This window comes from Ovis aries, chromosome 16 (genome assembly GCF_016772045.2).
Source record: "Ovis aries strain OAR_USU_Benz2616 breed Rambouillet chromosome 16, ARS-UI_Ramb_v3.0, whole genome shotgun sequence".
NCBI lineage: Eukaryota > Metazoa > Chordata > Mammalia > Artiodactyla > Bovidae > Ovis > Ovis aries.
This window is the reverse complement of record NC_056069.1, coordinates 67,742,966-67,767,386: the sequence shown is the minus strand read 5'-3', so window position 1 is coordinate 67,767,386 and position 24,421 is coordinate 67,742,966. Positions and strand designations below refer to the sequence as shown.

At 50.9% G+C, this 24,421-nt stretch overlaps 1 protein-coding gene across 4 annotated transcripts in view; it reads left to right on the top strand.

The window, feature by feature from the left end:
• Positions 1-24,421, top strand: part of ICE1 (interactor of little elongation complex ELL subunit 1) — a 69,268-nt gene that overhangs the window by 26,407 nt on the left and 18,440 nt on the right. For all 4 annotated transcript variants that reach the window (XM_060400281.1, XM_060400279.1, XM_060400280.1 and 1 more), the window contains 7 exons: positions 244-326; positions 538-577; positions 655-711; positions 10,656-10,742; positions 13,001-13,374; positions 15,671-20,203; positions 21,632-21,800. In XM_060400281.1, the coding sequence (XP_060256264.1) occupies positions 244-326; positions 538-577; positions 655-711; positions 10,656-10,742; positions 13,001-13,374; positions 15,671-20,203; positions 21,632-21,800 (5,343 nt within the window). The remainder of the gene's footprint in view (positions 1-243; positions 327-537; positions 578-654; positions 712-10,655; positions 10,743-13,000; positions 13,375-15,670; positions 20,204-21,631; positions 21,801-24,421) is intronic.

The window sequence follows — 24,421 nt, the reverse complement described above, 5'->3', positions numbered from 1 at the left end:
AAGGTTTCTTAAGGCCTGTGACAGTTCTTCGTTTTTGTAGGTAATAGTTTAATCAAAAGTGTTTCTTCCTTTATTCCTGATTCCGACAGAATACTGAAAGAACGGTAACTTTACAAAATCTGTTTCAAATTTGAAAAAAAATGAGAAAAGCTCTCAGTAGGTTTTTTGAGTATTTCATCAATGGTGCTTATAAATTTGGTAAATTATTTTTCTCTTTTACTTCACTGTACTCTTTAAATAAAGAGGCTGCTGTCAAGCAAACTCAGGACTTCAAGCAACTAAGGAATGAAAAGAAAATACTTGAAAAGGAATTTAAGAAGACACAGGTAATGGGTCACAGCAGTGCCGCCTGTGTCCGCGTGTCCTCTCCAGACCTGCTCGTGTCCTCTCTCAGTGCAGTGGGTCCCCATCATGCAGAGTCGGAGGCCCCACGGATGCAAGGGCAGCGAGGGGCGCCCCTGGGCTTCCCCCGTGCATCCATCCAAAACAGCTGCCCTCCTATCCACTGCTTACACTGCTTCTGTTTTGTTTTCACAGGAAAGACTCGATGAATTTTCTAAGCAGAAAAATGAAAGGGGTGAGTATTCAGTTAATGCTTACTTAAAAATGCTGTTTTGACACACATTATTCTAATTGTTTTTCCCCACATTTTAGAACTGAGACATATTGGAACACAAATTTCAAGTGATTCTTACGGAAGCATCGATAAAAGTGAGTATATTACAAATGTAGTTTTAATCTCCGTGCATTTCTTTGAGTGGTTTGGGAGGTTGCTTGTTACTCTCACCTATAATGATGGGGATTCCAGGACTTGTAATGATTTTGTTAGAAAAGACCCCTCCTGTTTCCTGTCGTGCTTAGATCTGTAACCTTGCCGTCGGATAAAGCAGTCCATTGAATGAAGGAGTCAGTAAGCTGAGAGAGGTATAATTTCCACACTTGGCAATAAATAAGTCGAGTTTCCTTGTTAGGTTATAGTTTATTGAGTTAACGCTCGATTTCTTAGGTGCCAGGTGTATAGAAGTGGCTGAAGGCAGGCAGGGAGACCATGGAGTCTGAGCCCTGCCGGGTGTTTTGGCAGACAGAAGACCTGGGGAGGCTGGACGTCCCACGGAGGGTGCGGTGGTCCTCTGACAGTAGGGTTGCCCTGCGCCCTGCTCGTCGCCTGCTGCGCCCGCCGCCACATGGTGGAGGCGTGATACGAGAAGTGGGGACCCTGGGGTTCACATCACCACTTCCACCTGTTGTGGGACCTTTGGCCATGTACCTCCCTTCTGTGTGTTTTCATTCTCAGTTTTGAAAAAGGTAGGAATTTCTGCTGTGCTATCTTGTGCTTTTTTGATAGAGATAAGTTCAAAATGATTAATAAGTAAATAATGGTCTTTTCATGTCATCCATCCATGTTTTCTCAAATGGAAATTATTAAAAACACATTGTTGTGTGCAGGTATGCAGTATCTCTCCAGAAGTCTCCTTTACCTTTTTTCCTTCCTCTATTTTTTTTTAGTCCGCAGTTCAAGGTTTCAGGTTAGACAGACAGTTGGCGCATTTCAGCCGCCTGGGGCCTGGTTCCGATTGTCGCCATCACTGACACTTGCTCCACGTGTCTTTGGCTCTTCCTGCTCTGAGGTGTGGAGACTTGCGTACTGGCGCTGCTGAGGAAAGCGAGCGCTGGAAAGTGCTTGGCTCTGCCAGCTGACAGCCAGCTTTAGAGTTTGGTCGTCTCAGTTTTAGGAGTCAGCCGTTATCAGGCCTTCCTGTTTAAAACAGAACCCTCACTCCCTTCCATAGTTGCTCGCTAGCCTCATGTTCTGATTTTTCGTCGAAGAACTACTTACTAGTTTTACTAGAACTAGTAAAATCTTTTTTTTAACATATCTTCTCTGTGAGGGAAAGGATCTTGTTTATTTTCTTTTATCCAAATAAATGAAGTCTTTAGGAATCTGCTGATTATTTAGCTGTGGAGCTTGGTGGGTTTAATTCCCAATGTTTAAGTATGTCTTTAACACTTTGCTCTGTTAATACTGGACTTCTGAAGGACATTATGAGTTGGAAAGAGCATTGGGCTGGTTTCACTGTTGAAAAGACTGCCTGAGTCCTGTGTTGGCCTGTCTCTCTTTCATATTCCTTAACTAAAGATGGCAGAAGATTAAAAAAAAAAAGAATAGTTAAAACGTGCTAACAATTACTGAGGAAGGTGTAAAGCAGACGGTGGCAATTGGTGATGAAATCCCCAGTCATAGAGAAAATGGCAGGCTTTGACTGCGGGAACCTAGAGTCCCCAGACTGGGGGTAGTGTCAGGGCGAGGAGGAGCAGTGTGGCTGATGGGGTGGGGGGGCTGCTGCCGTCCGGCTGCACGCTGTCACGGGCTGTGACCCAGACTGGCTGCAGGCTGTGGCCCAAGTTTCGTCTTCTGATGAGTTAGGACACGGGAGAACCCAGGGTGGCTGTGGGTGTCAGAAAATTGGGTTAATGGTGCTGCTTTGAAGGCTAGCTCCCCCTGTTTCCAGAGAGTGAGGTATGTGTGCGCCTTGTGGGTCCTCACCATTCTCACTCTGCTTGCCCTCCTGATGAAGGCATGTTCTGTAGGTTCATGACACGAGGACCTGCGTTCATTGTCAGAGGAACAGGACTGTGGGTGGAGGCTGAAGAGACGTTCTCTGGCTGTGCGTGGTGCTCCTGTCCTGAGGAAGGGCAGGGACGGGAGAGAAAGACACCAGGAGCGAGTAGGCCCCGAGCAGGCCCTGAGGCCAGTCGTGAGCAGGGAGAAATGTCTCCAGCGGAAGTCGAGTCCTGAGAGGGCATCTGGGGGCATAGCTGTGGGCCGCTGCTGTGCCGTCTGGGTCAGTTCTCTGATACTAAAAGCACGGCTGTAGAAGTGAACCACTGGAAAGGCTGGGTTGCTGAGTGGGCAAACAGAAGGTTGCTGTGATGAGCCAAGGGGTTTGATCGTGGATATCTCTGAGTATGTGGTATACAAACATAAGGAAATAAAAAGCGTTAGGGAACATCTGAGCTGTTGGAGTGTAGAGCCAGATGTTGTGATGGTCACCTAGGACTTCCCAAAGCGGAGAACAGAGCTACTCTTTCCAGAGAGAGTGTGATCAAGAAATGATAGGAAATTTCCCAGATCAAGACCCTGATGTGATAGTTATATTAGAAAAACCTGTCAACTGTAGAGCATGATTTTTATGTACAGTCTCCATCCCTGACTTGTTCAGAGGAAATACATTTAAAAACAAATGACACAGAAAGATTGAATAGAGGGGGATGGATATAGAAATTGCAGTTCAAGCAAATTCTAATTTGAAAGCGGTCATATAACACAAAGGGCTTCCCTCATATTTCAGTTGGTAAAGAATCTGCTTGCAGTGCAGGGGGCCTGGGTTCGATCCCTGGGTTGGGAAGATCCCCTGGAGAAGGAAATGGCAACCCAGTCCAGTATTCTTGCCTGGAGAATCCCATGGACACAAGAGCCTGGCACCATGGGGTCGCAAGAGTTGGACACAACCTAGCAACTAAACCAACCATATAACGCAAAGAATAATTCACGCCTAGGAATGAATTTGCCTGGATTAAAAGGAACCGTCTAGAATGGTCAGCAGTACAATTCGTCAAGAAGATACTGCTCTTGTGACCTTCAGGCATAAAACTGCATTAGGTGAAACGCTTGGATATTCTAGGGGAGAGAGCCGAATCTGACTTCACGAAAGACTTCAGTGTGTTTGTTAGAAATAGAGAGTAAAAGCAAACAGAATGGGAGATGGAATGGGAATCATGATTGCAGGATGGATGATTTGCATTAACTCTTAAAGACTGGGGATTCTTTAAACTGCTTTTCAAACATACCTAAAAGCAGACTGTTTAGTAAATGAAAAGCTGCAATCTGAGATTAGGTTATAGATATTTGAAAAGATATTAATAAAGATCTTTCCTACCTCCTTCCTGAGAAACTGATAACAGAACACACAATAAACCGCTCTTGGATAACAGAAAAGATAAAAGCTGAAGTAGTAAATGGTTTTGGAAATAAAAATAAGGCAGCATTTATTGAAATCTTTGAGATATTGCCAGTATTCAGTGAGGGATCTGTGGACTTAAGTGATGTTATGAGGATATGAGGATAGACACAGGGCAGCCTTGGAGGAAGGATCCCTGAGACACACCCTTGTGTGCCAAGTGGCTTCGGTCATTTCCGACTCTTTGTGACCCCCATGGACTGTAGCTCACCAGGCTCGTCTGTCTGGGATTCTCCAGGCAAGAATACTGGAGTGTGTTGCCATGCCCTTTTTCAGGGGATCTTCCCAAAACAGGGATCGAATCCACAGTCTCTCTAAGTCTCCTGCATTCACAGGTGAACTCTACCTCTGGCACTACCTGGTAAGCGATGTTAGGACGCAGGAATTACAGTGAATGAAGCAAGAATTCCAGGAAATGAATGCCTTAAGAAGGTAGGAAAATACAACAGAAACCCAAGGAAAATAGAAGGAAGGAATTGATGAAGATGGAAACATGAATGATGAAATAGGAAACAGAGCAGTTAATTTGGGACCATGGACATGAAGGGCTGGCTCTCTGCAATGCTGGTGAAGCTGACCAACCTTTGGCGAAGCTGATCAAGAAAGGAAGGCAGAAAAATGTAACAGCACCAGGACTGAGGAAGCTGTCAAACTACATTTGGAGAATTTCTGAATTTCCAAATTTCAGATTTTATCATGTTTATAAAATGGACTATTTTGTAGGAAAACACACTCAGATTGACATAGAGCAGTTGTTGGAATATCCTGAACAGAGAAATAACCCGTAAGAAAGTTAAAAATTAAAGATAATACTATGAAAGATCTGGACGGTTCACAGGTGAGCAGGTCTTCAGTGAAAACCTGATGTCTTTATTTTTGCTTTAGAGCTTAAAAACTACGGACTGCTTCCTGTCTCATTCTTTTAGACTAACCGTGTACCAAAACTAATTGTATATGTGAAGATATGCACACATATCTTCAAGACTCAGAACTGTCACTTAGCAACAAAGCTGTGAAAATACTAAAATTTTAAGAACTCACATCTATTAGTAATTTAGAATATGGACAAGTTATGACGGAGGATTTATCTCAGGACTACCACAACAACTGGTTAAGAGCGCATGATAGGGTCATCTCAATTCAGCATCCATTCCTCATTTTTAAAAAAAAGACAAGATAATAGAAAAAACACTTTGAACTTGAGAAAAGTGAAACACTGAGAGTGTAGTCTTTGCATCAGAAACAAGGCAAGCCTGCTCCTCCACCCTTTTTGTGTATGCTGGAGACCCTGAGCCATGCACCCGAGCGGACTCACAGAGCAGGAGCTGTGGGTGCTAATAAGGAAGAGTCAGATTGTTGTCATTTTAAATGAGGGGACTGACTAGGTAGAGAAGGGAAAATAGCGGTGTTGGAGCTTGGGCAAGCGCTGGTGCGTACAGTGAGGACGCACGGTGGGTCGTCACTAGTCTGTTGGAACAGATGGGATAAGAACAGTCCGTTCTCAGGTTGCTGCAGATCGGTCAGACGCCCAGGGAAGTACCTGAAGGCAGCGTGCCTGCCTCTGTGAAGAAAGCTCTAAAACCGCCGAACATGCACACAAATGCTGTGTTCCTGGGTCCAAACAGTGGAGGCACAGAGATGGGAGTTTTCCCCACATGTATGTATAAATGTATACTCTAAGACTGGATGGGGATGGCTTATCAGAAGCAATAGACTCCATGATAATAATTTAACCCTGAGCCACAGTCATGCCAGCACAGTACTAAAACATAGTTACAAAGTTGTCGTGATTAAGGATGCGTGCCATTGATGTGGACACTGACAAGTCAGTGGAGTAGGCAAGTCTAGAAACACTCTCCTCAGAGAATCCTGGCATTTGGTAAAGGAAGCATCTATCAAAGGGTCAGGGGAAGGTGTGCGGTTCAGCCGAAAGGTTTTCACGACTAAGTCCTGAAGGTGTGACGGAGTGGGCTGTTCTCTGCTTGCTGGTATCGGATAGCTCTCATGTCAGACTGGAAGTAGTGAAGGAGTGCTCAGTTGGAATAGGCATAGTTCTGGTTGATTGCCTCTGTAAGAACAGAGAAGGAACTTTTCTTGTTTTTTCTTTAAGGTTCCTTGTTTTCTCTTTGGGTATTTGTAACAAGCAGGGTTTTCCAAATTTGCTGGCATATTGAGTGCAGCACTTTCACAGCATCATCTTTCAGGATTTGAAATAGCTCAACGGGGATTCCATCACCTCCACTAGCTTTGTTGGTAGTGATGCTTTCTAAGGTCCACTTGACTTCACATTCCAGGATGTCTGGCTCTAGATGAGTGATCACACCATCGTGATTATCCGGGTCATAAAGATCTTTTTTGTACAGTTCTTCTGTGTATTCTTGCCACCTCTTCTTAATATCTTCTGCTTCTCTTAGGTCCATTCCATTTCTGTCCTTTATCAAGCCCATCTTTGCATGAAATGTTCCCTTGGTATCTCTAATTTTCTTGAAGAGGTCTCTAGTCTTTCCCATTCTGTTGCTTTCCTCTGTTTCTTTGCATTGATCGCTGAAGAAGGCTTTCTTATCTCTTCTTGCTATTCTTTGGAACTCTGCATTCAGATGCTTATATCTTTCCTTTCCTCCTTTGTTTTTCGCCTCTCTTCTTTTCACAGCTATTTGTAAGGCCTCCCCAGACAGCCATTTTGCTTTTTTGCATTTCTTTTCCATGGGGATGGTCTTGATCCCTGTCTCCTGTACAGTGTCACAAACCTCCATCCGTAGTTCATCAGACACTCTATTTATCAGATCTAGTCCCTTAAATCTATTTCTCACTTCCACTGTATAATCATAAGGGATTTGATTTAGGTCATACCTGAACGGTCTAGCGGTTTTCCCTACTTTCTTCAATTTAAGTCTGAATTTGATAATAAGGAGTTCATGATCTGAGCCAAAGTCAGCTCCTGGTCTAGTTTTTGTTGACTGTATAGAGCTTCTCCATCTTTGGCTGCGAAGAATATAATCAATCTGATTTCAATGTTGATCATATGGTGATGTCCATGTGTAGAGTCTTCTCTTGTGTTGTTGGAAGAGGGTGTTTGCTATGACCAGTGCATTTTTTTTGGCAAAACTCTATTAGTCTTTGCCCTGCTTCATTCCGCATTCCAAGGCCAAATTTGCCTGTTACTCCAGGTGTTTCTTGACTTCCTACTTTTGCATTCCAGTCCCCTATAATGAAAAGGACATCTTTTTTGGGTGTTTGCCGCAAATTTGGAAAACTCAGCAGTGGCCACAGGACTGGAAAAGGTCAGTTTTCATTCCAATCCCAAAGAAAGGCAATGCCAAAGAATGCTCAAACTACTGCACAATTGCACTCATCTCACATGCTAGTAAAGTAATGCTCAAAATTCTCCAAGCCAGGCTTCAGCGATATGTGAACCGTGAACTTCCTGATGTTCAAGCTGGTTTTAGAAAAGGCAGAGGAACCAGAGATCAAATTGCCAACATCCGCTGGATCATGGAAAAGCAAGAGAGTTCCAGAAACACTCTGTTTCTACTTTATTGACTATGCCAAATCCTTTGACTGTGTGGATCACAATAAACTGTGGAAAATTCTGAAAGAGATGGGAATACCAGTCCACCTAACCTGCCTCTTGAGAAATCTGTATGCAGGTCAGGAAGCAACAGTTAGAACTGGACATGGAACAACAGACTGGTTCCAAATAGGAAAAGGAGTATGTCAAGGCTGTATATTGTCACCTTGCTTGTTTAACTTCTATGCAGAGTACATCATGAGAAACGCTGGACTGGAAGAAACAAGCTGGAATCAAGATTGCTGGGAGAAATATCAATAACCTCAGATATGCAGATGACACCACCCTTATGGCAGAAAGTGAAGAGGAACTAAAAAGCCTGTTGATGAAAGTGAAATTGGAGAATGAAAAAGTTGGCTTAAAGCTCAACATTCAGAAAACGAAGATCATGGCATCACTTCACATGGTCCCATCACTTCATGGGAAATAGATGGGGAAACAGAGGAAATAGTGTCAGACTTTATTTTTGGGGGCTCCAAAATCACTGCAGATGGTGACTGCAGCCATCAAATTAAAAGATGCTTACTCCTTGGAAGGAAAGTTATGACCAACCTAGATAGCATATTCAAAAGCAGAGACATTACCTTGCCAACTAAGGTCCGTCTAGTCAAGGCGATGGTTTTTCCTGTGTTCATGTATGGATGTGAGAGTTGGACTATGAAGAAGGCTGAGGACTGAAGAATTGATGCTTTTGAGCTGTGGTGTTGGAGAAGACTCTTGAGAGTCCCTTGGACTGCAAGGAGATCCAACCAGTCCATTCTGAAGGAGATCAGCCCTGGGATTTCTTTGGAAGGAATGATGCTGATGCTGAAGCTCCTGTACTTTGGCCACCTCATGCGAAGAGGTGACTCATTGGAAAAGACTCTGATGCTGGGAGGGATTGGGGGCAGGAGGAGAGGGGGATGACAGAGGATGAGATGGCTGGATGGCATCACGGACTCGATGGACGTGAGTTTGAGTGAACTCCGGGAGTTGGTGATGGACAGGGAGGCCTGGTGTGCTGCAATTCATGGGGTCACAAAGAGTCAGACATGACTGAAAGACTGGACTGAACTGAATAAGCAGGGATCCTGGTCAGGTCATTTAAGCAAAGGGGGTCACGGTATTTGGAAGCAGACTTTTGGGTGGGTTAATCGAAATGTAGATACTTGAAACTACTTGATAATAAAATTCTGCAACTTAAATATGGATGCACCTCACACAGTGACTGGATAATCTGGGTCAAGAGAGGTGAGTTCAGTTCAGTTCAGTTGCTCAGTCGTGTCCGACTCCTTGCGACCCCATGAATCGCAGCACACCAGGCCTCCCTGTCCATCACCAACTCCCGGAGTTCACTCAGACTCACGTCCATCGAGTCCGTGATGCCATCCAGCCATCTCATCCTCTGTCATCCCCTTCTCCTCCTGCCCCCAATCCCTCCCAGCATCAGAGTCTTTTCCAATGAGTCACCTCTTCGCATGAGGTGGCCAAAGTACTGGAGTTTCAGCTTTAGCATCATTCCTTCCAAAGGAATCTCAGAGCTGATCTCCTTCAGAATGGACTGGTTGGATCTCCTTGCAGTCCAAGCGACTCTGAAGAGTCTTCTCCAACACCACAGTTCAAAAGCATCAATTCTTCGGCACTTAGCTTTCTTCAGATTCCAACTGTCACATCCATACATGACCAGTGGAAAAAATCATAGCCTTGACTAGACGGACCTTAGTTGGCAAAGTAATGTCTCTGCTTTTCAATATGGTATGTAGGCTGGTCATAACTTTCCTTCCAAGGAGTAAGCGTCTTTTAATTTGATGGCTGCAGTCACCATCTGTAGTAATTTTGGAGCCTGAAAAAATAAAGTCTGACACTGTTTCCATTTGGAAATGCCCAAATTTTCCAAGTTATGTAAGTTTGCCCTATTTGTCCTGGTCCTCTTTCTGTGGAATTTATTCATTGTGGAATTCTGCTATAGATGTAGTTTGCCATTAAGTAGGGCTGTCCTGTTCCAAAATTTGTGATTCCTTGGAGATATTTTGGTTTAGAAGATTGATCTTTTTAGCTTCTCTAGAACCGGATTAAAGATTTCAGTGTTTTCAAGAAATGATTCTTTTTAATAACCTCAATGGAGCTATAACAATTTTGAGATGACTTGAAATTACCAAGTACTTAATAACTATTTTCAGTTAAACTTTAAGTAATGTGGCGTGTCTTTTTATGTGTATTTGACACAAACTATTCATATTTATATTTTGATGAATGTTTTTTGCTTGGAACATTTTGGGGAATTTGTATTTTTAATGTTAAGTTTACTTTAAAACCACAATGTGATATTCTTATGTTATATGACTTTCATTTAGTTACCATTGTCCTTTGCCTTTCAACTTGAACCAGTGATTCTTAACTGCTTTAGGAATTCAGACCCGTTTGAAAAAAACTTTCAAAAATTCCGAAGCTCTCACTTTGCCTGCATAGATGTAGATGCTTCTTTCTGTGTGTCTGCTTGCGCGGGTGACTCTCTCCCTCTCCATATATCTATACCCACACGTTTGTCTCCTCCCATTTCCCCTTAAGGCCATTAAAGGATTTCCCAAGACCCACAAAGCCCCTAAGATAATTACCACCTGGTCACCTCTGGTGGCATTTCTGATGACCTCATGGAACTGAGTGGATACTGTTTCTTCCCTGTGGAATCTGTGGAGCAGTGATCTACACCGGTCATTCTAGCTGGGCTTCCTCCCTGTGCTCCCAAGTCACATGTCACTGCCTGTGGAAAATGCAGAGGCCAGAGATTTACTCATCCTGTGCCTGTGTAGTGGTGGGCAAGACCTTTCCCAACAAGCACGTTGGGTTTTCTGAGTCCTGCCATGTGTGCACCGATCTCCAAACAAAACCCAGGCTTGTGTTCAGCCTTCAGTCAATATGCCTTCAATTGAGTAGCCGGCTGAATTGTGTTCAGTGATTGAAGGAGGGGAAGGGGGTTTAAGTTACCTAGCTTTCTAATTCCGTGGTAAATCCCGATTTCCCAGGAGTGTGTTTTGGCCTTGGGCTGAGTGAGCCGAATGCCATGACTAACACTTGCCTCTCTTCCACAGGGAAGGTAAAGCTGCTTCTGAAGGAGCTCTGGCTGTGCATCAACACCACACACAGACTCCCTGGTGAGGGCGGCAGATGCATCCCAGGTGAGGGGGAGGCTTCCAGAGCTTCATTTCATACGGCAGTGGCGGTGTTTACTGTGGACGTTGTACGTCTTTAATTTCTTGAATCTCTCACTGAAAGAGTGAAATAAACTGAGATGGGCACTTGCAGTCATCCAGAGCTCTGCTCCTTCCAGCGTGACTTCTAGTCTCGCTGAATGCGTCTGGCTTTGAATTTTGTAATAGCTGCTTCATCAGGGAACATCCACGGACACTGGAAGGACTCATAGAGGGGGAGTGTGTGTGGCTGGTGCAGGTGGAGACCGAGTTTCCCTGTTTCCCCGCCCATGTCCCCTTCCCCGGGTTCCTTTAATTGGGCTCCCTGGTGGCTCAGATGGCAAAGATGTCTGCAGTGTGGGAGACCTGGGTTCAATCCCTGGGTCAGGAAGATCCCCAGGAGAAGGGATTGGCTATGCACTCCAGAATTCTTGCCTGGAGAATTCCATGGACAGAGGAGCCTGGAGGGCCCCAGTCCACAGGGTCGCAAAGAACTGAGCTGTGGCTGAGCGACTGGTGCTTCCACTGTCATTTCTTTCTGCCTTTAGTTGCCCGTGCTCTGACAGGTACTTATCTTTCCTTGTCTCCTGACCCTTTTGGAGAGTACCGATCATTGGGTAGAAAGCCTGTGGGTTGTGGCATGTTTTCTTGTATTAGAGTGAGGCTGTGTATTTTCCACAAGAACTCCTAGTGTGTGCTGGGGAGAGAGCGTGTGGTCTGCCTTGTCCTGGGGACTGTTAACCTTGATCTCTGTGGAAGGCGGTGTCGGCCCAGTTCCTCCTGTGAAACTGCTGTTGCTTCTTGACTCAGTGGCCCCCCCGGGGGAGGCGCTGTGACCTGTCACGTACGTACTCGGTTTCTCTCCAGCGCCGGCCCCTGATTTTAGCCTTGCTGGCGCGTCTTGTAGGCTGCGATTACTACTTGATCGAATAGCGGCTTTTGTAATTCCCTTGTTTTCCGGAAGGTATTAACTGCAGTTCTTCCGTAAGGAGGAACTGTCATTTTTCTCCACTTGCTCATTCGTTCACTTTTCATTCACTCACTTCTGTCAGTATGGTCTCAGAGACACTTGTTTTATTCTGTGCATTATAATCCAGTACTTCTAGTATTCATCTTATCGCTCAGGTTGCCGCAGGTGCAGTCACTGGGACCATCTGGGGCTCTTAGGCATGTCCATCTTTACATCTGGTTCTGCAAGCTGTCTCGGGCTCAGCTTGTGTTTTCCCCTCCCCAGCCCTGTAATCAGCCACTGCTCCAGGGAACCCTGAGGCCTTCTACGAAAGGTGTTTTTGTAGCTTTCATATATTTTTACAGTTTTCAAATATGACAGGTGGTGGTTTCCAGTTAATTGCCAGGACACAATATTTTTACTTACAATTAGCATTGCTGTTGCTCACCAAAATCAAAACCCAAAGATAACTGGCATTTTATAGTAGTTTTCTGCTGTGTTACAGTGCAAAGTATTTCTGTGACATAGTCAGGTTCCTTAGAGTACTGTACAAATACTTTCATGGGGTGAAGGTGAAAGTCACTCAGTTGTTTCCAACTCTTTGTGACCCCATCGACTATACAGTCCATGGAATTCTCCAGGGCAGAATAGTGGAGTGGGTAGCCTTTCCCTTCTCCAGGGGATCTTCCCAACCAAGGGATCGAACCCAGGTCTCCTGCATTGTAGGCAGACTTTTTACCAGGTGAGCCACAAGGGAGGCCCTACATAGAGTAGGCCTGGTATCAGTTGATTTTAGAAGGAGAAGTTTATTTCTTGCTGCCTTGTTGCAGAAGGCTGTTTCTCCTCGATGCCACTGACTCCCTGAGAGCACGGGCGTGCCAGTGAGGGCCGTCACCGTGGCCACAGACGGAAGCCGTGGCAGGCGCACCCTGCTGCCCGTGGGCAGGGGCGTTCCGCCCTCCCCCCGGCCGTCTTCTCGTGGCAGGCGCACCCTGCTGCCCGTGGGCAGGGGCGTTCCGCCCTCCCCCCGGCCGTCTTCTCGTGGCAGGCGCAACCTGCTGCCTGTGGACAGAGGCGTTTCGCCCTCCCCCTGGCCGTCTTCTCGTTTGCTTGTTGAGGGAAGCATACTTTTGTGGAATATGTTTAGTTCTATAGGATATTCTTTAGGAAGGGATTGTTGGCTTTTAAAAATGTTTCTACTTGGATTTAATACAAGCATTTTGAACTGTTAAAATAGGTGTTTTTTTTAAAAATTGATAACTGTAAATAATTTGATATTCACTTTTTTCCCCCGCAGAAAATCCTGCCCAAGAATACTGCAGATCCATAGAGTCCGGGGAAGATGGCATGCCCCCTGCAGCAGATGGCAGCCGCGTCCGCACCTCGGCAGTGCAGACGTGCCTGGCAGAGCTGTCTATGGAGATCGAGGGTGACTTCTCTGCCTGTGAGGACGTGGGCAGAGCAGCAGGTCGCGACAGTGGCCTCTCTCAAGAGGACCTGAATCCTGAGGCTGCGGCGTGGAAGAGTGGGGCTCAGGGCCCGGGTTTCGACGAGGACCTCCAGGCTGCGGTTGACTTCTTCAGGCTGCCTCCGCCTCTGCTGTCCCCAGTGCCCTCCCCGCCGCTGGCATCGCCGCCTCACCTGGGCGTCTCACCCTCCCTGCTTGCACCTGTGAGTGGGTACTGTGTACTGGCCTCACCAGGTGCCCACGTCGTCCACCCTGACACGTGGGCGTGCCCCACACAGTGTCAAGGAGGAACCCGGGAGTTAGCGAGGCACGCCAGTGCCCCTGGGGTCCGCATCTTAAACCCACACACGTGCACACGTTATGGTCTTCATTTTGTGCTGGGGGTGCATTTCACTGTCTCCATCTGCAGCGTGCTTTAAGTCTCCTGTGGAGGACTTTCGCAGTTGTTTACTCTAACCTTTAGGTTTGGACACGTGGCGGGGATGGAGTGAGTGAGTGAGTGAGTTACACAGGTGTTTGTCAGCCTGGAGTGTTTCAGAGGCAGAAAGTCCATGTATGGCATGCCCGCCTGTTAGCTTAGGTTGCTGTATTCTCCACCTTCATGCAATGAATTCATCATCTCTGTATTTGCAGAATGGTTTATGTGATTTCTTAGGAAGTTAGTCTTTTTTTTCTCTTTCCTTTTTATTGTTTAAATTGTGAAAATGATAGGGGTCACAAAGAGTTGGATACAACTTAGCAACTTTTACTTGACAACATACTTACTAGGAGACTTGGAAAACACAGAACCAAATTACGTATAGAGGAAGTTAGGACAGAGCAGATGTGTATGCTTTTTGGCTTAAGGAAGAAAGAGATTAATGGCTCCTTTGAATCACTTCATTTAGGAACCGTAATGCATGTCTGTTATGTTGTGGACATGGTGCTGGACACCGTGGGCACAGAGGTGACAGGACCTGGTCACTCTTGCTTGGGTCTTGGGTGATTGCCCATGAGGGCGCTGTGGTGGCATCTGTGTTGCCGAGGGCTAGGCTGGGCTGGGGGCTCACCCTGGCGGGAGGCTAGCACACACCTGATAGGAGAGGCCCCCGGGTGCTGGCGTCCGGCCGCCCGTGAGGAGGTGCCGCTTGTCTCGTGCTGTTCTCAGAGGTGTGACGCTCGGGGCAAACCTGACGCGGGGAGTGTGCACCCAGACCAGGCCCAAGCCCGTGTGCATCTTAAGGGCTTGGCGTTTTCTCCTGACAGCAGTGGGGAGCTGTTGATGGGTCCAGAGAAGTGGACCTAAAGGTCGGGTTCCACGTGAAAGTTTCTGTTGAGTAGCGGTGGGGATGGGAAGAAAGTGGGAGACTCCGGGGAGAGGCAGGACCATGGACTGGAGTCTTGGGATCAGCAGTGTCCTGCGTTCTTAACCCCTGAACCCAGTTGCCACTGGAGTTAACTGGTAGGTACTGGTTTGGAAAAGGTCTCCAGGCTGAGAGAGCAGTGAGCCTGGTGAGATTTGTGGTGTGGCTGTGAGAGGAGGGGCGGCCAGGGACGCTGGAGCCAGCACAGAGAAGAAGAGCCTCTCTGGGCAGGAAATGGTCCACCTTAGGGGTGGGCGGGCCTTCCCTGGGGGTGCCGGGGGTCGGGGCGGGGAGCTGGGGTGCAGCGAGGGCTTGGGGCCGGCGATGTCACTCCCTCAGAGTGGGCAGGAGGTGAGGGCCGCATCCTGACTGAATGCCAGTGAGGCCGCCGCAGAGGGAAGAGGCTGGAAGCGCCGCTGGCCGTAGAGGAAACCAGGATGGGAGGCTGCCCTGGAGCCCACGGGAGGAAGGGCTTTTGTGGCGGGAGCCTGTTTGGGTCCCGGCTGGTTACTCCTCATCCCTCTGTTGCACAGGGCTGAGGGCAGGGCGGTGGTGCACTGGCTCTCTGGGGCCGGGTGGCGGAGGCAGGTCTCAGGACGAGAGGGGCGGTCGCGAGTCGCGGAGGGCTTCTGGAGCAGACGTGGAGGTCACAGGCCACGGGGAAGGGGCGTAGTCCGTACACGGAGGGGAACTGGAAGGGTCCAGGGATAACTGCAGCTGGGGTGCAGCCTCGGTGAGAGGTGTGGGCAGAGGGGCTCGCAGGGCAGCCCCCAGAGCAGGGGCCAGGCTGAGGGGGCAGGAGGGGTGAGCGGAGGTAGAGAGGACAGCTGGGCAGCTGCCGGCAGTGGGCCTTCCGAGTTGAGGAGGACGGTTCAGAGTCAGGACAGAGCGAGCCCTCGGCTGCGAGTGCAGCAGCGCCCGGACGCCCCTCGGGGAGCAGCAGTGCGCGTGCGCGGAGCCCTGGCGGGTTTCTCTGAGGAGAGAAGGGGAGAGCGCTGGCTCCCCGACCCCTGCCCACCCACCCGTGGGGCGCCTGGGGTGGCCTGCCTTCCTCAGAAGCTTGCGGAGCGTATCTGTGTCCAGTGCATTGAAGCAGTAACTGTGTAGTTGGTTGAAGTGGTATTTAACTGACAGATACAATTCCTTTGTTTTTAAGGAACCCTTCTTTGGAGAGGGTGCTGACTCCAGCGATCATGACTCGGCCCCACGTGGGAACTCGGAGCCTGTGGCCAAAGAAGATCCGCCTGAGGCCCAGGACTGCTGTGGCTTACCTGGAGAGAGGAAAGGAGCGGGAGCCTGGGAGGAGCGGCCCCACACCCGCGAGGCCACCCCGGCTCTCAGCGCAGGGACCACGCTCGGCTTTGGGACCTTCGCAGCAACCCTGAGGGGGCCCACAGCCTCATTCACCTTTGCTCGGGAGCAGCTCTGGACCGTGTCCTCTGAGCTCGGGAGTGGGAGAGAGAAGGGTGTTGTGGACGAGCCGGGCAGGCCCAGAGAGGTCGGGCAGAAGGACAGGTTGGTGCCCACAGTGTGGACACGTCCCAGAGCCCCAGGCGGTGAGCCTGCTGAGATGCTGTCGGGCGGCCTGGCTCAAGAGGAGGGCATGGCTCGCGGTCGGTCAGACCCACGTCCCCCTGCCCTGGGCCTGCAGCCACTCAGGGAGCCCGGGGCACCTGATGGGAAGACCCTGCTGGTCCCAGGGATCGAATCACCCAAGTTAGAGCTGGCCAGGTGGACGCTCACTGATGGAACTGCTTCAGAATCAGGGCAGCAGTCAGCCTCTGGTCATTTCCAGGGACAGCCTAGAGCCTTGGAAAAGGAAAGAGGAGCCACGCAGGGGTGCGTTTTGGGCGCGCCCCCCACCCCGGGAGCCACGGGGCTCGGCCTGGGAGATGTGTGGTCTTGCTCCTTGGCTTCAGGCGCCTCCCCTCGCTGTGGCCGCCACCCATCTCCCTCGGGGCTGGAGGATGGCGATGGTCCCGCTGTTCCCCCTGCCGTTGGCCCTCCCCGCCCTCGCGGCTCAGAGCAGACCGCGCCCGCTGCCAGGGTGACTGCGGTGGAGGTGCCCCCGGAACCCCCGGGGTGCTCCTCAGGAGGGGCCCGTCTCGAGAGCAGCTTCCCAACTCTGAGTCCCCTGTCGGGGGCGTCTGGTCCTTTTGGTCAGAGGAGCGGGCCGCTGGGATGCGCAGCCTCTGTGAAGGACTTGAGCGATGCCCGCTCGCTCCCGCAGCCTCTGTTCCCCCCGCGCTCGGCGTTCCCTGGAGCGGCCGGCATTGGGCTAGCTGCGGGGCAGGCGCTGAGGGTGGAGCTCGCGCCGGCTCGGACAGGTTTCAGAGCGTCGCCGGGGCCTGCGTCCAGCTTGGTCAGGAGCAGCTTCGGCTTTGGCAGGAGCGCTTCCTGGCACCACAGTGACCTCTTGCGGCGGGGCGGTGAGGCCAGGCCCTGGGCCGCGTGGTCTTCGGAGGGCAGTAGGTCGGCGTCCATGTTTGCCGGGGAGGACCGCAGTCCCGCTGCGCCCCAGGCCCCCGCATCCGTGCTGCCCAATCAGGTGTCGGTGATCACCAGGCAGGCACGGCCTGGTCCCACACAGCCTGCCCGCCCGGAGCCCCTGGCGCCCCGCAGTGACACCCGGGCTGGCTGGCCAGAGTGTGGAGCGCAGCGTGGCAGGGAGAGGGGGTCCCCCATGCAGAGCAGCGCTCGGAGCCCTCCCTCAGGAGCCCCCGCCTCCTGGGGAAGGTTAGATTTTGATGCTCCAAGAGGTTCTTTCCCAGTAGAAAATTCCCATCATCCTACAGACTGTAAATCCTCATTCTCTTCTGAGAACATCCCAGCCCCAAACCGGGACGCTGTGACGGGCGCCGCGGTGCAGGAGGAGGCGCAGAAGCGGAGTCCCGGTCTTCTGGCCACAGGCGTGGACACGGCCAGCTTGGATGTAGATAAACGTCCAGACATGGAGCTGACTCTCTCCAGAGGTTTTCCTGCTGGAAAGGCAGGCAGGTGCCCTGGGGTGGCTCTGGCGGTCTCACAGGCCCCACCTGCCCTGCAGCATGGCCTGAAGGAACACCTGCAGCTGGAGTCTGCGAGTTCTGGCCGCACGCCTCCTGAAGGCCTGGGCGCCGCTAAGACCGCGTCTCCACGCGCTGCCCCGTGCTGTTACAGTGGCATCCGGGAGGCGGGCGGAGGCGACACCGAGGTGGAGGAGAGCGAGGCGCCCAGCGGCAGCGAGGGAGAGACCGAGCCCGAGCCGGACCCTCACAGTGGGCCCCCCAGGTGGGGCGCGGGGGCTGCAGAGGCTGGGCCTTCTGTCGAGGTGGGCTCCCTGACCTCAGCTCTGCAGGACTTCAACATCAGCACGCTCTCTGAGATGGACAGGCTGTCCACGTCCGAGGTCGCCATGTTTCTTGAAAGCTGTCAGCTGAGAGACTATAGTTCAGCGGACTCCGTTTCAGAATGTTCTAGCAAAGGAACACTGACTAGAGGAATGAAGGAGAATTTGAGGCACAGCAGACCGTCAGGAGAAGGGCATGGAAGTCAGCTCTGTGAAGAGGAAGCGCTGGAGACCTCTGAAGAGTGGGTGGAGTCGGAGGAAGACGACTGTCCTTTGCGGGCTCAGCTCCCTCGCTGCTCCCTGGAGACGCTGTCCGAGGTGCTCACCAGGCTCGGGCAGGAGATGCAGGCCAGCCAGGAGGACAGCGAGGCGGAGGAGGCTGCGGGGCTCCTGCTCCTCAGAGGGCCTGAGAGCGCGACGGCAGAGCACCTCCAGCAGCAACTGCCACCTCTGGACACAGCCATCACTGCCTCGCCCACGCCAAGGGCCGGCACGCACACTCAGGGTGGCTCTCCCACCCGTGCTGAACCCGGCTGTGAGCGCACGCAAAGCATGCCAGAGGGCCGCATGGACGCGGTCGGGCCGGCAGGCAACAGGGAGGAGGTCCAGTCAGAACCTGCGGAGCCCTCGGTCCCTACCGCTGACCCGGGGGCGGGGCCAGAAGAGGTGAGGCTCCAGTGTCAGATATCCACGGTGACCTCTGAGGTCATCAACGTGCTCTTCAACAAGGATCAGAACCTAGTCATTGAGAAAGGGGACAACTGGACCATCATCAATGGGGTGGCGCTCATGCCGGAGCTGGGCCAGGTGATCCTGTGTGACGCCCCGGAGGACCCCCCCCTTTCCACTCATCCGGAAGAGCTGGCGGCTGGTTTCCTTTTGGTTCCTCCCGTGGAGAGGTCCCCAGAGGCTGGTTGCCCTGGCTCACCTCTTCAGGAGCCCCCATGTGCCCACAGTGCGACTGGAACCCAGGAGGATATCTCAAGCAGCGGGCAGAGTGGTAACTTTGATAAAAGTCGTTTGCGAAACAGACCTGTTAAACCCAGCGTGAGGATCAGCTCTGAGATATATGATCAGAACTTTGAGTCGCAGACTGCTCCGTTTGATCACACTTACTATAACTCGAAACTGGAGCCACTGGGCAAAAACAAGAATCGATCAAAGGTTTCAAACAGAGATCAGTCCAACAAGCCAGTCAAGACTCTGGCATCAGGCCGAGTTGAAACCACTCAGCGTGAAGTCTCTCCATCATCTTCAGGGGACGGAGGTCACAGAAAACCCCAGAGAAGTCACACGCAGACCATCCTGGCCAATGCCGACACGTCCACACCTGCAGACTGCTGCGTGGACACGCTGAGCAAGATACGGCAGGAGGTGGGGCCCCCACTGCCCCCGCTGCTGGCCCCCCTGATCGCCACGCCGCCGAGGACGTCCCGGCTGGCATCTCCCCTCATCTCCAGCTCCAGCCCTTCCTCGCCACTGTCCCCACTCTGCCCAACGTCCCCGTCATCCGAGCCCCTGGTGCCTCCTGTGGCGTCCCCGCTGCCGGAGGAACCAGAACCCTGCTCTCCTCCGTGTGCCTCCCCATCCCCATCGTCCGCGCCGGCCGGGGACAGGGTCTTGTCGTCTCCACTGCAGTTCTGCGCAGCAACCCCAAAGCACGCCCTCCCAGTGCCTGGCCGCCTGCCCCCACTTGCACCTGCCCATCCTGCGGTGGCAGCGCCCCCAGAGAACTCTGTGAAGATCCTGGACACGATGTACCCGGAGCTGTCTGCCCGGGCCCGCACCCTCAACATCCTCAAAGGGAACATCCAGCTCACGCGTGGCCCGCCGGCCGATCGTAAAGGTCTGTCGGGGCCTGTGGGCACCATCACAGGCTTCCAAGCCATCGCTTCCAGCTCCACCGCCTTCGTGAAGGCAGGGGGTAGCTCCAGCAGCGACGGCAAGCACGACAAGGCGGGAGGCCTGGGGCCTCCGCAGGACCTGGCTGGGAAAAGGACGCTGTCTGCCAGCACACTGAGGAGCGCCAAGAGGCTGCGCCTGGACAGTGGGTCCCCAGAGCCAGAGCCCACCCTGGAGGGCATGGGCTGCAGCCCCCGCACAGACACCCCCCAGGCTGCAGCCCTGAGCACAGAGGACGACAGGCATCCTCTCCCAGCCTCGCATTCCCCCCCCAGCCCTGAAGAAACCACAGAGTCCCCCGAGAGAGCCATTGCGGAGGCCCTGAGAAAAATCGGGGAGGCGACCTTTGACCTGTTACCTGTCATCCGGAGTCACGTGTATGTGGGAAACATCTCCACAAAGCCGGTGATGCGAGACCAGGAGAAGGACGTCGTCTACGAGTTCAGCACCACAAAAAAGGTACGCGGCGCCTCCCGCCAGCAAGGGACCCACAAAAAAGGTACACGGCGCTGCTCGGAGAGCGCTGGGATTGCCCGTCTCCCGACAGAGGCTGCCTCCCGCCAGCAAGGGAGGCCCTGGACAGAAGGCCCCGTCCCCTGACACAGGCTGCCTCTTGCCAGCGAGGGGGCCCCTGAATAGAAGGTTATTGTCCGGGTTGGACAGTCACCCCTGTAAGCATCAGGACCTGTGCTCTGTTTCTAGCCAGCAGTTTGTACATCTGAGAAGTGGTCAGACATTGGAGACTTGGTAGTCTGTATTCACTACATGAGTTAAAATTTTAAAGGGAAAAAAAAGGTGCCTGTCAGGACTTAAAGTGCACAGTTCCCATTGGTTCTGACATGTTTAAAGGCTCAAAATGGTTTGCTTCAGAGCATCAGTTGCTTTGTAATAGAGCCTTTTTGTCAGTGGTGTTACATACACATTTGAGAATTTTGAGAGAAAGTGTGTGGGTCCCCCTCTCTCCCCCCACACTTAATGCAGGTCACCAGTCAAATAGGAACACACGCTTAGTTTCAAGAGGAGGTGGGGAGAGAAGTGTATAGGTTTGCATGTGGGGTTTCTTAGGAGTTTCCTAGGTTATTATCTCTTCCATGTTCATGTTGATGGTGGGTGGGTGACTTCCAGTGTCCCTGGATTAACAGTATTGGTATCTGTATATGCCTGGAATCACAGTGGCATACATGCTGTTCATTTCAGAAAGCATAAAGAGCAATACAGGTAACTTTGGAAGGATATGTATTTTCCCGTGATTGAATGTATCAGGTTATTTAGTACTCCTTTACCTGAGTAAGGAAACTTTAACCCAATATTCTAAGGTCTCCCTGCAATGTGGGAGACCTGGGTTCAATCCCTGGGTTGGAAAGATCCCCTGGAGAAGGGAAAGGCCACCCACTCCAGTATTGTGGCCTGGAGACTTCTATGGACTGTATAGTCCATGGGGTCACAGAGTTGGACATGACCGAGTGACGTTCACTTGCACAAACGGGATAAATGTGTAGAGTATATTGCAGTTCAGAAAACAAGGATGGCGGTAGAATTAGAGTGGGCTCCACACACAGATTAATTTAGTAAAAGCCAAAAAGTGGCAGCTTGTTGGAGTGGCAGTAGTGACGGGCACCAGGAGTCGGACCAGCTGTGGGCCCCACGCCATGCTGACCTCTGCCGAACCGCCCGTCTGCCCTCTGGGGGCCCCCTTCTCCGCAGAGCCTCCTGGCTTCCCTGCTGAGGGCTTACTTAACCGCAGTGGCAGCTGGCCTCTGTCCGAGACAGTACCCCTTTTATTTTTCCAGCTTTCCCAAAGACTTGATTTTGTAGCTTGTAGCTGTTCCATAGTAGGCTAACGATAAATATCAACGTACATCGTCTTTTTTTTTTCCCCCAATTCAGCATTTAGCAGAGAGCTTGCTTCACTCTATCCTCTCAGAGCTGAAAAGTCAGAAGATGTCCGTGGAGCACAGCTACATCCACGCGCTCTGCAGGGTGTACGTTGGGGTCTGCCGGCAGCTGGGAGACCTGGAGAGGGCGCGCCTCTTCTGCTACGGCCTGCTCAAGGAAGGTACGCGGGGGTGGTGGCGGTCTGGCCTCGGAAGCAGGGGCTTGCTCTTTGGCCTGGTTACACGTGCCTCTGGACCTCCAGCGGAGCTGCTGCGTGTCTTCTGTGCGTCTCCCTGGTTTGCAGTGGAGGAGTTATGTGACTGAAGCTTACCGAGGTCAGCACACGCATCCCTGCTGTGCGTGGGAGGGCCTCTCCCCACTGCGTCTTGGTGCTTGTGTAGCTGCTTGTGTAGCTGCTTTGGAGTCGGACGTGGTTGGCACAGGAGGGGGTCATTGTGACGCAGCAACTGCTCTGCTGTGTCCCTGGCTGGAAAGAGCAGAAACTGGTGGAGTCGCGGGCTCAGGAGCGGTTTCAGGGAGACGTGGGGAGGAGTGCTGCCCTTCGAGTCTTTCCTTTCAGTGCTGTGCCTTCAGTCTGCTAATGGGGAGAAGGCCTCATTCTTTACATCAGGTCGTCAGGGAAACGTTGAAATAGCAACATGATACGCAAATGCAACTGATTGTCGTGTCAGAGTCTAATCTCGATTGCAGAGGCTGATAACCTTGTGTCACCATAATGGCTATGGGGTTTTTGAATCTGGATGAACCTACCACGTATAGACTTGTGCGTGAAGCTGCTGTGTTGGTTGCCCGCTTTGTTTTTCTTTATTTTTTCAGTCACTGTCTTATTAGCAAATAGTTACAGGGTATACATAAGCGTGAATGCTTTGATGGTAACCCGACCCAGGTACAGCCTTGCAGTGATGTACACCTGGCCGTGACCTCATAGGAGCACCCAGCAGGGTTACCGCGGTGGAGGGCGGTGGGGAGGCAAGCCCCGCGGGGCGGCCAGGCCCGCCTGGGTCTCTGTCTCTCCCTCAGACGCGCCCAGTACCCTCTCCCGTGCGGATCTTTATAACCGTGTCTCTCTCGGGGAGCGTCTTTCTCCACTTGGTGCTGGTCAGACAGCTCCCTTTCCCTTTGTCCTCTCTTCTCCGCTAGATCCCGTCAGAGTACCAGTTTTGTTTCTCTTGTTCCTGTTACATCCTCTCCCCGGAAGAATGCGTTGTGTACTCCCACTAAGTGTCCATTGAATGAATGAGAGGTACAGTGGAAGGTGGCTTCGAGCGAGTCTTAGGCCTGGGATGCTTTCCTTGTCAAAGTGACTTTTGAGCTTTGATGTGAAGACAGAAGCGAGGGAGAGAATTCCAGGGGAAGGGAACAGCCTGTGATTTCCTGGGACAGGAGGAAGTGTGACCAGATAAGCAGTTTCCCAAGTAACAGATCAAAGTAGCCCAGAGAGTGTATGCTTTGGGTTACTCTCCTTCTAAACACAGCACAGCCTTAGATAAAATAGAACAGAAAAAATGAAAAAGATACGGCTTCATGCCAAACAGGATACAAATATTTGTGTTGACTGGTATAACCACTCGAAAACACTTAGTTTCTTATAAAACTAAACATTAATTTATCATCGTCATTGTTCAGTTGCTAGGTCATGTCTGACACTCTGGGACCCCATGGGCTTCAGCACACCAGGCCTCCCTGTCCTTGACTGTTGCCCGGAGTTTGCTCAAATTCATGTTCACTGAGTTGGTGATGCTGTCTAATCATCCCATCCTCTGTCGTCCCCTTCTCCTTCTGCCTTCAGTCTTTCCCAGCATCAGGGGCTTTTCCAGTGAGTCAGTTTTTCCCATCAGGGGGCCAAAGAATTGGAGCTTCAGCTTCAGCATCAGTCCTTCCATCAAATATTCAGGGCTGATCTCCTTTAGGATTTACTGGTTGGATCTCCTTGCAGTCCAAGGGACTCTCAAGAGTCTTCTCCCGCACCACAGTTTGAAAGCATCAATTCTTTGGTGCTCAGCCTTCTTTATGGTCCAGCTCTCACATCCGTACGTGACCACTGTAGCTTTGACTGTACTGACCTTTGTTGGCCAAGTGATGTTTCTCTTTTTAATACAGTCTAGGTTTGTTACAGCTTTCCTTCCAAGGAGCCAGGCGTCTTTTAGTTTCATAGCTGCAGTCACCATCTGCAGTGATTTTGGAGCCCAAGAAAATAAAGTCTGTCACTGTTTCCACTTTTTCACCATCTATTTGCTATCAGTGATGGGACCAGATGCCACAATGTTAGTTTTTTGAATGTTGAGTTTTAAGCCAACTTTTTCACTCTCTTCTTTCACCCTCATCAAGAGGCTCTTCAATTCCTCTTTACTTTCTGCCATTAAAGTGGTATCATGCATATCTGAGGTTGTTAGTATTTCTCCTGGCAGTGTTGATTCCATACTGTGATTAATCCCAATGGGCGTTCTGCATGATGTGCTCTGCATAGAGGTTAAATAATCATGGTGACACTATACAGCCTTCTCCTACCCCTTTCCCAATTGTGAACCAGTCCATTGTTCCATGTAAGGTTCTAATTGTTGCTTCTTGACCCACATAACATATTTTTCAGGAGGCAGATAAGGTGGTCTGATATTCCCGTCTCTTTAAGAATTTTCCAGTTTGTTGCAATCCACATAGTCAAAGGCTTTAGTGTAGTCAGTGAAGCAGAAGTAGATGTTTTTCTGGAATTCGGTTTGTCTAGAATCCAGTGAACGTAGACAATTTGATTTATGTTTCCCCTGCCTTTTCCCAACCCAGCTT